Below are 13,185 nucleotides of genomic sequence, written 5' to 3' on the forward strand. Positions count from 1 at the left end.
AAGTTCCTCCCAATTACGAAAAACTATACACCTGAATCCTCTCTTCAAATTACAGCAAGACAGAAACATAAAATTACCCACCAGGACCACTGTACTTGGTATAGTGTGACATCAGAGGAAAGGACACCACCTCACTGGGCAGAGCTGAAACATTCAAAAGTTAGCTAGCTCCTGACTAGAACAAAAACACGTCATCAGTTAAAATTAAGCCCCAACAGAGCCATCCCTTCTTGTTGGCTTTTCACTTCTCACAAACAGAAAACAGGCAAGGTGAGCGAACACCTGTACCTTGGAGGTGACAGGGAACATCGTATTCGATCTCATCGTGTCTCGAGGGGCTTAAGAACAGAGTTCCGTCCACCAGCGGGAACTGCTCGAACACCGGGAGTGCCCGGTGGCACAGGGCACAGTTCACCACGTTCCTGTGGCTGGCGCTGAGGGCCGCGAGGATGAACTTCCGCAGATCCTCGCCCTGGCCCATCTGGGCATCGTCCTCCACCCGCACGTGGAAAGTGTTCAGCTTGTGCCGGGGGATGTGAGTGAGGAGCTCGGACAGGTCCAGGCGCCGCAGGAACTGCACGGGCGCGTCGAAGTGGCCCCCCCTGTGAACTGACAACCCGGCCGGACTGTAGTCAAAGTGGGCGTTTCGGAACACGTGGCCCCCCGCCAGGGCCTTTTTGTGAGGCTCCAGGTGGATGGCGTTCTTTAGGAACTCCCCGAGGTACCTGGAGGAGCGGGGGCCGCTGAAGTGGGCGGGGGAGAGGATGGAGTAGCCGGTGGGCGGGGACTGGCCCGGGGAGCCGCAGGGGGAGCGCGCCCCGTAGGCTGCGGCCCCGCCGCCCTTCTCTTGGGAGTTCTGCCGGTCCATGGAATGCCGGCGGGGCAGGTCGTGGCTCAGGCCTTTCTGGGGCTTGGTGGGCGGCCGGCACTTCTTGGCCTCCTCCGCCGCCTCACCGGGGGGCCTCCCGGTGTTCCTCTCCGACCCCGACTTCTTCTTTTTCTCATCCTGCATCCGCTTCACCTGGTACCAGTCCGTGTCCTTCTTCAAGTGGCCCTGGCCGCAGCGGCAGGAGCAGAAGCGGAAGGCCAGGTCGTAGCCCTTCTTGGTCCACATGTTCTGGCGGCACTGCTTCTCGTTCCAGCTGCGGGCCCGGCCGATGCAGTTGAACTGGACCAGGATGCTGCTCTCCCACTCGTAGAAGCACTGCAGGTGCATCCAGGTGCTGTGAGGGCAGTGCTCGTTGTTGCACACCACCTTCTGGTAGTCGTCCTTCTCCAGGTCAACCGGCCTCCCGAAGCTGCAGATCAGCGGCGTGGCACAAGGGGCTTCTGGGGAGAAACAGAGAGAGAGAGAGAAAGTCAGCTAGCGGGCTGTGGGATTCCAGCCCACGGCCAAGTGTGAGGTCAAAGCTACCATCCCACCTTAGCCCATTCACGCCAAAGGTACGATTTTTCTGGTGTGGAGATTTCTACTACTGGAATAACACCAGACAGGGTTCAAAAACATTCACCATTTTCTTCTGGTGTGATGTTGTACCAAGGGAATTTATTTTCTGATTATCCGTTCTCTGCTGAAAAACATACCAGTAAGCTTCAGAAAGTCCAAATCCTTCACAGTGCAATTAGCCATATGTCAGTACTTGTAACAGTGTAGTATGAGGTCTTCCTGAGACGTGGGTGTAATGAAAGGCAGTTTCAGGGTTCTTTTAAAAATGAATCACTCCTGGGGCTTCCCTGGTGGCATAGCAGTTAAGATTCCGCCTGCCAATGTAGGGGACACGGGTTCCAGCCCTGGTCCAGGAAGATCCCACATGCTGCAGAGCAACTAAGCCCGTGCGCCACAACTACTGAGCCTGCGCCCTAGAGCCCGCGAGCCGCAACCACTGAGCCTATGCGCCTAGAGCCCGTGCTCCGCAACAGAGAAGCCACTGCAATGAGAAGTGCAAGCACCGCAACGAAGAGTAGCCCCCACTTGCCACAACTAGAGAAAAGCCCGCGCACAGCAACAAAGGCCCAGTGCAGCCAAAAATAAAATAAATAAAATGAAATTTTTTTTAAAAACCCACACCATTCACTTTATAAAAACAAACACACAAAATGAATCACTCCAGTGAACTAGGAAATATGATGGAGCCACTGAACCAACAAGTTCAGGTGGTAGCTCCAAAAGGGCCCTCGAAACACTATCACGGGATTTAGGTTATACTGAACACCACAGAGAAAAGCAGACAGACTCGCCTCATATAATACAACATGCCACCAAACGAAGCGGCAGAGATGATGGGACCCACAAAGCCTATGGCTATGTTACAAATCATCCCCTTCAGTGTCGGATTCCAGGAACTTAGCAAAATGGCCCAAACTGACCTGTCTATCCCCGTGATCACCGTGGCTTCCCCATCTACCTCCCGGGTGTCACAACGCTTAATCTTCACTTCTCCAAACCCCAACCGTCCAGTGTAGCAATTCACAGCATGGACTCTGCAACCAGACTACCTCGGTTAGAACCCCAGCAGTACCACTGATGAGCTGTGCGCTCAGTGAACAAGTTACTTTACTTCTCTTTGTGTCAGCTTCCTCTGTAAAAAATGCAGGTAACAACTGAATGTACCTTATATGGCTCTTAAAAGGATGAAATATACAGATACACAGGTGGTGCTTAGAGCAGGGACTGGCACGTAGTAAACCTCTTCCCCTTCCTCCCAGTCTTCAAGACCCATCTCTAGATGCCAGGACTCCCCTCTTCCCTTGCATCCTGATCTCCCCACCCCCAGGAAGGTTCTGGACTGAACCTTACTTGAGTCCCCACTGTGGTTGGTCCCCACCGGGTGATGACTCAGGAAAGGACGCCTATTACTCAGCTTTATGCTCCTGGCACCACTGGGCTCATGCCTTGCACACATCCAGTGCTGAATAAAGGTGCATCGAAAAGACACTGGCACATGAAACCCACACATGACAAGCCGAGCAGAAGGAAGAGAGAGGGCTATAATCCTAGGCAGAAAGACTAGCGCAGGGAAGCACACTGAAAAGAAGTAGAAGAGTGGTATGTATACTGGGCAAATTAACTGTAGTCACCTGAAATGTAGACACCTTTAGTATCTTAAAATGTTAGTCAATTAAACAAAGTTCAGTTGCTTTTATCTTTAATCCTTCAGAGGAACAGCCTCAAAGGCAGTGACTCTGTAATGTAATGGCAATAACCAAAGTGATATTAACCCAGGACTAAGGAAATCAAATTTAAAGAATGACCTAGCAGTACCTTTGCATTCACGATACGCCAAATTTTAAATGCTGAGATGGACTTGATATTTCTTTTAAAAGTATTTTCACATTTCACACACTAGGTGTTTAGAAAGTAAGTAAATGAATAATGTCATGCCTCTTTTTCAAATTCCTAAGTCTTACAATTTACAGAAACATATAGGAAACTTTTTTTTTTTTTTGCGGTACGTGGGCCTCTTACTGTTGTGGCGTCTCCCACTGCGGAACACAGGCTCCGGACGCGCAGGCTCAGCGGCATGGCTCACGGGCCTAGCCGCTCCGCGGCATGTGGGATCTTCCCGGACCGGAGCACGAACCCGTGTCTCCTGCATCGGCAGGTGGACTCTCAACCACTGCGCCACCAGGGAAGCCCAACATTTTTTTAACTGTAAAAAACAGGACTGGTGGCATTCAAAAATCACACCTATAACAAATTAGCCATATTATAGAAATGTATTTGATTGTTTCCTGAAAGCTGTTTCTAAATTTACAAAGTTCCTAGCTCTTAAGAATAGCAGGCCCACAAAGGTATAAATGGAATACAAACACCTGATACAACCAAACCTTTAAGGGGGAAGTGGAAAGAAGGGAATCCCACATTCAGTGAGGTCCTGTGTTACACACCTCCCCTGGGACATTAGTCTGGGCTGTGATAGCTTGACTAACAAGCAAAATGAGAAAAGGTTCCTTTATACAAAGTCAGCATGGTTTTAAAAAATGTATAGGAGGGCTTCCCTGGTGGCGCAGCGGTTGAGAGTCCGCCTGCCGATGCAGGGGACGCGGGTTCGTGCCCCGGTCCGGGAAGATCCCACATGCTGCGGAGCGGCTGGGCCCGTGAGCCATGACCGCTGAGCCTGCGTGTCCGGAGCCCGTGCTCCGCAACGGGAGAGGCCACGACAGTGAGAGGCCCGCGTACCGCAAAAAAAAAAAAAAAAAAAAAAAGTATAGGAACACTCCAGTACCTGTTTCTACAGCTTCACCGCCAAATATTCCATACTCAGCTTGTATTTCTCCCTGCCCAAGTGAAAATAATCAGGGCTCACCTTATTCTGGGCAAAAATCTCAAGTAGTTTCAAGTCTGGACAATAAGATAACGAGGCTGACGTCACTTGGGCAATGTCTGTCACTCTCTTTCTCATCCTGTATCCTTCCTCCCCACTCAGGCCTCGGTCCTCCCCCACCCAGTAAAAGGGAAGGACCTGACTGTAGTCATTTACACTGGCTGCCCAACAAACCCAAAGCCCCTGACACACTCATCCACGCTAACAGGAACCCCCCAAAGCAGACACTGCCATTTTCAGCTTCTCAACTGTGAAATTTACTGTTTTCACCACTCTTAGTTTCAGGCATCACAAGAAGATGGGGAGTTCGGCGGGGTGGAGGGGCGAGGAGGGGCTTCTGAAGTCACATGAGGCTTCCTAGACAAAGCCTAAGGTAGGGACTCGGTCATTTTCATCATTGTAAACCCACTACCGTGAAGATTGTATCGTGCCTAACAAACGTCTTGTTGAAGGCAAGTACGGCCCAGTCGGATTTAGGACTCTGCAGCGACTGGGTGCTGGAGGAGGGGCAGGGGAGGAAGGTGGCCACTGGGGAGCACAGCCCACTGCTCCGCCCCTGAGTCACAGCAGGCCTTCTAGACTCAGCACAGGATTCTCTCTGGGGCAGAGCCTGGCCCTCACCCTCACTTCCTCAGACTTACCATAATCTATTCTACCCTCCTTTGGCATCCAGCTACCAAGTGCAAACTTTAGGGTTTCTGAATAACTATTTTACGACAGGGATCTGTTCCATACAGTAATTCTTCTTACATGGGAACACATCCCCTTGTTTGCAGAGCAAGTTCCCCTCCGGGTATGACCAGAGGGTCCTCATCGCTGAGTTTCCTGCAAGGCCAGAGCATGGTGACTGCGGATACGGACTCTGGAGCCAGCCAGCCAGCCTGCATCGACTCTCAGCTCTAAACTTGTTAGTTTTAAGACCTTTGACTAGTCACTTAACCTCCCTGCGCTTCTATCTTCTCAGCTGTAAAATGGCAGAAATAAGAGCGAGCACCTACCTGAAAGGGTTGCCATGAAAATCAAAGGAGTTATTAAGGCAGTTTGAACAGTGTCCAGCACATAATGAGCACCAGTTAAATGTAAGCAATTATTATTAAAAGCTTTATCACTTTATATTACCTGACGGAAAAACCAAAGGACTTTGAATGTGTTTAGAGCAAAGCTACAACCAGGAAGTGACCGTCCTCCTTTCTCCGTCTGTAAATAAGTGCAAGAAATGTTCTGCTTCCCTACAACGAACAAAGCAGGGTGGTGTGCGTAAAATAATTCACTAAATATCTACTGACAAGTTTTAAAGAAGAAGGAAAATTAACTTCTTCTAACCCCTTAAAGATTTTCTACTCAGTGTCAGACAAATAAGTATCTTGCTATGTGTATTTTTCAACCTAAACAATCTTTTCCAAGCCTGGATAACAGGGATTCATAAAAGGCATGGCTGTATTTGATTCATGAGATGTGTTCCTAAAGAACTTACATAATTCAAGACTGATTATCCCCTAGTCTGGGGGTAGAGTGTGGGGAAATGCATCCTCAGAATGCATAAATCTGCAGCCGTGTGCTGTATTTTTGCTTTACTGGTGCTTTTTAATATCAGCATTACCTCTAATATTTCTCAGTTGTGCCTAATAAATTGACAGCATGGCATATCATAGTGTTTTATCACATTTCTGTTCCAAAGTTACAGATTTTCAGGATGTTTTTCAGTACCAGTATTAGCATACTTGGATATTTTGAAAGCTATAATAAAGGTTTAAATTATAAGTTAATTTTAAAATAATAACACAAACGTCACCAAAATCCATGAAAAAGTTCTATAAACAACAAGAGTTCACATAATATTGCCAAGGGTTAGTAGGTATTTCTCTTTAAAAGAAAAGGTAATGACATTGGGTAACAAAGCATTTTTATAAATCAGTTGACCTGCTGGCTTTGAAAATATGAGATGGCTTGATGCATAACTTGGGGGAATGTGTCTGTTGAAATTTTCCATATAATGTGAAGCTTTTATTATTATTTATGTGTCATTAGTTGAAATTTGCATAATTCAGTTCACATATAATGGGATCACACTGTACTAGGAAATAAATCAGCAGCCTGCCTTCCCTCCTGCTTGGAGATCTAGATCTTGAGCGCGCTGTATCAGGGAGAACTACAGAGCACCCTAGCATTTCATGTACTGCGTGCACTCACCCTGAAGGAGACGTCGGTCCAAGAGCCCTCGGAACCAAACCACAATACCATAGGATGGGAACAGAACTCCAGATTAAGTATGTGTGTATGTGCACTAGTGTGTGCATGTGTGCCTGTACGTGTGCACGCATGTAACTGCAAAGAGACTGCCCAGTTGTTAAACTATCCCACTGTCAAAGACTCCAGAAAAGACCTCACGTCATCCTCAAGTACTATAATCCAAATTTAAAGCATTTTCCTTGCTTCTCTGAAACACTCTAGAACCTGATTTTGATTATCCTTGTCAGTGGCCTCCCCTTTACCTGCACAAATATTCAAAATATGGCCATAATCAAAACTCCTAAATCATATTTTTTACATGTAATTCCCATCTTACCACCTAAGTTATAAGCACAGTGTGCTCAAAACGTTGACCTACTTCTCTCTTGATGCACCCAGGATGGTGCCTGGAGACCAAAGGCCACAGTGGAGTTGGCCCCTCCCCTTGCCTCTGGATTCCCAAAGCCCTCAGCTAAAGACAAATGGCTTCACCTCCCCTCAGTCTGTCCAACAGGTAAAACATATGGCTGCATGATTAACTGGCAACACGGGTTATCTGCAGACCAGGTACCTGTCAAAGAATACGATCCATAACTCACTGCTGTTCAATGTCTTCCAAAAGCTCAACTGATGTCCACACATTCCTCTAGATCAGAGTTCCAGTGGGGTGGTCTGGCCTGCAGTGCCTTATTAAACCAGTACAGCGTTTTTTGTTATGAAGTGTTAAGTGCCTTTTAGATGTATCATGCCCTCTCTGGGTCATCCAGGCCTCCACTCCAGCCCCATTCATATACTTACTCATATGCCAGGACCCTAGATTCATTTGGGTGCGTGAGCCCTGCGTTAGATAAAAGCTATCCCTTAGTTAAGCCAGGTGTCCCAGAGTTGGTTACTTGGACCACACTGTTTTATTCCCTGGACAGGCTGTTTTGAATGACGTGAGCAGGCCTAATAAATTTGTTTTATTTATGAAGGGACATTGTCATGGACATTGCTCAGTATTTTATAACATCTTATAAGTCACTGGTTTTGTTTTGCTTCATTTGTTAATCTGATGGACACTGTAGTGCAGGCCACTTCTTCTGTTTGCCTCTTTCCTCTGTGTGCTACAAATCTGAAAGCCACATTTGTGACCTACCTCTTGTAAAGCCTCAAGACGTCCTTTATTTTTCCCAACAGTATCATCTCTATTACTAATATTCTCACTTATTTATTATTTCTTATAGTATTACATGTATTTTTGAAAGCCACTTTATTTTTAGAAGAAGGAGGCTATAACTGATCAAAACAAAAATCCGTTCCCCACCTCTCCTCATAACCTTCAAACCAGCTTTGCCTAATACGTGTCAAAATTTGGACTTGATGGGGGCCCAGGTGTTCCCCTCCCTTCTCACTTTCCAAAGTCGGCCATAGCAGGGTGCAAAGTGAGAGGGGAGGCCGGTGCTGACCCACGACCCCGGGAGCCCCACAGACATAGCACCTTCAGGAAAGGCTGCCCCCTCTGCCTTGCCTGTGGCACAAACGGTGGGTCCTGGAGCCGCTCTGTTCATCGGCTCCGTGCCTCTCCCCCATCCCACAGCCCATGCCTCTCACCCACTTCCCCTGGGCCCAGCTTCCCACTCTGCTATGCATACCCAGGCCTCTACTGTTCCCAGCCCACCTGGCTTCTCTCAGACACATCTCGGGCTGGCTCTGCCAGCCAACCTGGCCCCTCTGGCCTCCTTGCCCCACCTGGACCGTGCAGGTGCCTCCCCCATCACCTGCTCCCAGCCTCACTGGTGAAATTATACATGGTGAAGTGGGCTCAGACTCCCCCCCAACTCCACCCCGCCTTGTCTTCTTCTGGGGGTGTGTGGAGGAGGGTCTCTCTCCTGGGCTCTAACCCACAAAGTCTAGACTCTTCCGGGCATTGTCATTCTCATGTGGGCCCAGTCTTGCCTCCGCTTAGCTCTTCCCAACAGCAGCCTAATTACCTCCCCTTCTCCCCTTCTCCCCCCTCACCTAGCAAACCCAGGAATTCAGTTCTGGAAAATATGAAAAGGAGAATCCCATGTTCACTGCAGAGACTAGCTCTAAGGGGAGAGGGAGAAAAGAGAGCAAGGAACTGAGAAATTGCAAGTATTACAGATGTGGCCACACAATCTGAACCTGCGGCAGGGTCACATCACCACTGACAACTACAAGAATCCAACCAACTCCATCTTCCTAGGATGGCTACTGAAAAAACGCCAATGTAAAAACTTAATAGCAAGAATAGCAGATTACTGTAGTCATCTCGATTTTATTAATGGCATTAGCAGTTATAATGACAACTTGTTTTAATCATAAAAGTCATATTCATTGGTAAACTAATCATAGATACATGTACTCACATGTAAGAATATAAGAAAAAATAAGTTTATACCAGGTGCCAAGTGAAATAAGGCACATGTGGTCATATATGTGTGTACATGAGCATATCTATGAATAACTAGATATCACCTTATCAATGTAATTTCATACACATGCACGTGTACACACGCACACACCTACTCTAGATGCAATATTATTTCCACAGTGAACAACAACAAAAGACCCTTGCTTTTGCTAACCAAGTTCTTAAACAGTTAAATTTGAACCTCGAGATCCACAGTAAACCCATCCTTTTGGCAATTACAATTGCCAGTAAACAACTGTTTGCTTTATGGGTTGCCCTTCCTCATGTCACTCTTTGAATACTGGCCAGCTCAGCATTAGCCACGGCAGGAATCTGTCAACACCTTTTGGAATTCTGACCACATTCTCTAAGATATTAATCATCCCTTGCCCCCCTGCTTAGCATCAAAGCAAATTCAGTGAGCATCTTCTCCTTGCAGTGACACAGGGCTTTGAAGCTTGCGGGTCCAGCAGGTTTGCTTCATCTTTTTTACAGACACTGGAATAAAAAAGAATGATGAAAAATATAGAAAAATATACACAAATGAGTATTTGGAACCAGGATATATTGTTCCACTCTGTGCACAGATGTGATGCCATCAGCATTTCTGCTTTCCTCCTTCTGCTCCTGGAATGAATCAGGGAACATCAATACAGTGCACGACAACCCTGAATTTCTTCCATCGTCGCAATTGATCATGAAAATGGTAAAGGTTTTTCATCTGCAAATATTATGGATTTGAGGCCAGATTTTTTTAATCAGCATATCCTGATAAGTAGACTTAACACCAGTTTACTAGGTCTGACACACTAAAATCTTCTGAATCTTTACTATAAAGAAGTCAAATACAGGATAATATGAGTATTTGACTACAGGTCTCTAGAGATCTGGACATCTGCAAAACAGTACAATAGTTATATTCTCAAAATGCTGTAAAAACTCAAACTATACAGATAAACTTCATATAGGAAATATTTCTAAGTGATCTGGTCTCTGAATAAGTCAGTTTTCTTAGCAGGTTTATTATACATAATTACCTAAAGAAAGAGCCTTCAAATTTTCCAGGATACTAATAAACACTCATTTGGGCAAATGTATGGCTTCTTTTAGTAGCTATCATTTAATAAAGACCCTGTTTTAGAAGACGTAATAAAAACACCAGGGTTTGTCTTAGGGTTAAACACTTAACTACAGAAAAAAGAAAATACATGGGGTCTCTGAAAATCAGCTAATAACAAGTCAATTCAAATAACGTTTTTAAACACCTGTTATGTGCCCCGTTCAGAGTCTAACATAGAGGCTGCAAGTGTTGAATAAATTTGTAAGCCATACTTTCCTATATCTTTGAGTATCTTATACTTTTTTGTTGAAAACTGGACACTTTAAATAACATAAAGTGGCAACTCAAAATCAGATTCTCTCTCCTTGCAGGATATGCTTCTGTTGTTGTTACTGCTGTTTGTTTAGTGACGTTTAATTCTGTAAAGTCTCTATTTTTTCGTCACATGTAGCCACTGAAGTTTCTGCTCAGTTAGCTTAGTGGTCAGCTAATAACTGGACAGAGACTTCCTTAAATGCCCTAAACCAATAAGTGTCCCATCCTTCGCCAAGGGGCTGTGTGTGTGTTGGGCAAGCCTTCAATGCTTCAACAGTTTACAACCTTTCTTAGCCTTTACTCTCTGCTTACTCAGAGCCTCAAGGTCAGCCAGAGGTGAGAATGAGGGCCTCCTCAAGTCTTTCCTGGACATGCTCAGAGCGCTGCCATGTGCACAGTCCTCTAGAGCACCAGGAATACACCAGAGCTTCTCAAAGTCCCTGACGGACCTCCTACTTCCAAGACATTCTTTTTAAGTTTTTTGACCCATTTCTTGTTTGCTCCAACTGGTATCACTGCTGCAGGCAGTTGCAATGATAAATAATTGCTGCTGAGTGTTTTCAGCAGACAGCCTAAGAGGGCTTAGAACACTGGGTGACCTCTGAGCCAGGTCAAATGGTGAGAGTTCCCTAGGGCTAGGGCTTTTGGGGAAGCTCCAAACCTGTCCTTCTCCCTCTAGTGACTACGAGGTTGCTTGTTTTAAAGCTACCATGCATACTACTATATAAAAAATAAACAACAAGGTCCTACTGAATAGCACAGGGAACTATATTCACTATCTTGTTAACAACCTATAATGGAAAAGAATCTGAAAAGTATATACATATACACACATACATACGTATGTGTGTGTATATATATATATATACACACACACATAGACACACACACACACATATATACAGCAGAGTGATTCAGGTGTCACTCTGCTGTATACCTGCAACTAACACAACATTGTGAATCAACTATACTTCAAATATATATATAACTTTTAAAAAACAAAGCTACCACAGAGCTAGGGAGAAGGAATGGGAAAATAAAGCAAGTTAATAGAAAACAAAATTCACTGTTCTTACTACAATTCAATCATTTCCCCAAATAAACACTCCTAGGATTACTGCAAGCCTTTAGTTAATTTCTAGAATTTTGAAAAGTTGATTTTGATCATTTTTGCCAGTGTTCTCATTGTTTCTATGGAAAGGCAGATTTCTAGATGTCCTTCTTCTGTCATTCCAGAAGTGCTTCTTAATATAGATTTAAGTTTAAATACATATTTTGTTACAGAAAAATGATAAGATGATCAATAAGAGAGTTTCAAGCAGGACGATACTCTTTCTTCGGATCAGACAGATTCTGGGTAAGAATTTAAAAATAAAGAAAAATGTAAAATTTCTGACCATTATCTTTTAAATGGCTGATAATGGTTAGCAAGTTACTATGATATTTGGATTCTGTTTAAATACATTAAAATGACACCATTTACAATAAACTGGAGACTGTATCCTCTGCATTTACTTAAACCTTTTAAAAAACTGGGTGTGACAGTATTAATATGCAAAAGAAACTTTGTTTTCTCAAATTCTTTTAGAGGATACACAAGCAAAAAAGTTTTATCACCACCTTCAAGTCAGCCTTCTAAAAATTACACTTTGACGACATCATACACACATTCAGGAACCTCGGAAACTCCCAGACTGAAGCCCCATGTCCTTTGGCTATGATCAAGGAGCTCCAAAACTAGGTCCCCAGGCTGGATCTCCCACCTGGTCACCCACCACGCCCTCGCCCCAAGCCTCTGCTTCAGCTGCCATCCCTCCCTGTGGGGCAGTGCAGAGTGCAGATCAGAAAGGGAAGGAGTGGACCCGGACCACTGTGCCCACACCATACCTCAAACTCACCAGGGGGTTAAAACTCATTTCTTGATTAATTGGTGAGTATTTGAAGAGAAAACTAAAAAAGTTTTAAAGTAAATGTTCTCAAATATTTTGAGATCTTTCTCTACTAAAAATTTTTAAAAGACTCTTAAGTCCTGTACAAAAGGGAAGCTAATACTTTCAAAACATTTTGTCAACTTGTTTTAATTAGTATGGGAGCTATAGTAAAGCTCACTTAAGCATATCTGTCTTAACCTCTGATTTAGTTTATCCTCCCTTATGTTATTTTAGTGTGTGAGACTGTTCCAAAGAGGGTAGCAAGTTGAGTACAAGGAGATTACATTCAGTTAAACATGTTTTTATGCTTTGAGTAGGATTTAAACACAAGGCTTTTCACTCAGACAAATCTATCCAAATAAACATGGAAGCCTCACATTCTCCCTCAACCAAAAAACAAAACAACAATGTGCTCTTCAACTATATTTAACAACTTGGGGTTTTAACATTCTCTTAATATGTTGGATTTATTCTCCTAGACTCACTCTTTTCTTACATTCAGTTAAACTCACAAGCCTACCCAGCCTCAAGTTCAAACTAAACAGAAAGCTACAGCCTTCTCTTTTACCCATTTTTAAATTTCCATTCTGGCTCCAACACTCTGACATCAGTAAGAAATCTGTATAAATAATGACTTTAAAGTAGAAAATTCATATTTTTCTTGTCTACCAAAGGCCATGTCAAGACCTAAAAGGACATGGACCCAAAATATGTCTGGTTTAGGCTGAATATCAGGATGAAGATAATGGTTTCATAGTTTTCCCTGAATGTCTCTTAAAAATACCAACATAGGGCTTCCCTGGTGGCGCAGTGGTTGAGAGTCCGCCTGCCGATGCAGGGGACACAGGTTCGTGCCCCGGTCCGGGAAGATCCCACATGCCGCGGAGCGGCTGGGCCCGTGAGCCATGG

At 44.8% G+C, this 13,185-nt stretch overlaps 1 protein-coding gene across 2 annotated transcripts in view; it reads right to left on the bottom strand.

Annotated features, from left to right (window-relative positions):
• Positions 1 to 13,185, bottom strand: part of HECA (HECA ribonucleoprotein granule regulator) — a 43,497-nt gene that overhangs the window by 12,753 nt on the left and 17,559 nt on the right. Inside the window, exons 1-2 of one of the 2 annotated variants that reach the window (XM_027085015.1) lie at positions 1,585 to 1,769; positions 289 to 1,329 (exon numbers count right to left, since the gene is read on the bottom strand). In XM_027085015.1, coding sequence (XP_026940816.1) covers positions 289 to 1,329; positions 1,585 to 1,630 — 1,087 coding nt within the window. In that variant the 5' untranslated portion in view covers positions 1,631 to 1,769. Of the gene's footprint in view, positions 1 to 288; positions 1,330 to 1,584; positions 1,770 to 13,185 lie in introns of those variants that run through there. The other variant, XM_027085025.1, reaches the window with a different exon arrangement.

The sequence above is a fragment of the Aethalodelphis obliquidens genome, unplaced genomic scaffold (assembly GCF_003676395.1).
Source record: "Aethalodelphis obliquidens isolate GAN/ISIS:26980383/991018 unplaced genomic scaffold, ASM367639v1 scaffold3, whole genome shotgun sequence".
NCBI lineage: Eukaryota > Metazoa > Chordata > Mammalia > Artiodactyla > Delphinidae > Aethalodelphis > Aethalodelphis obliquidens.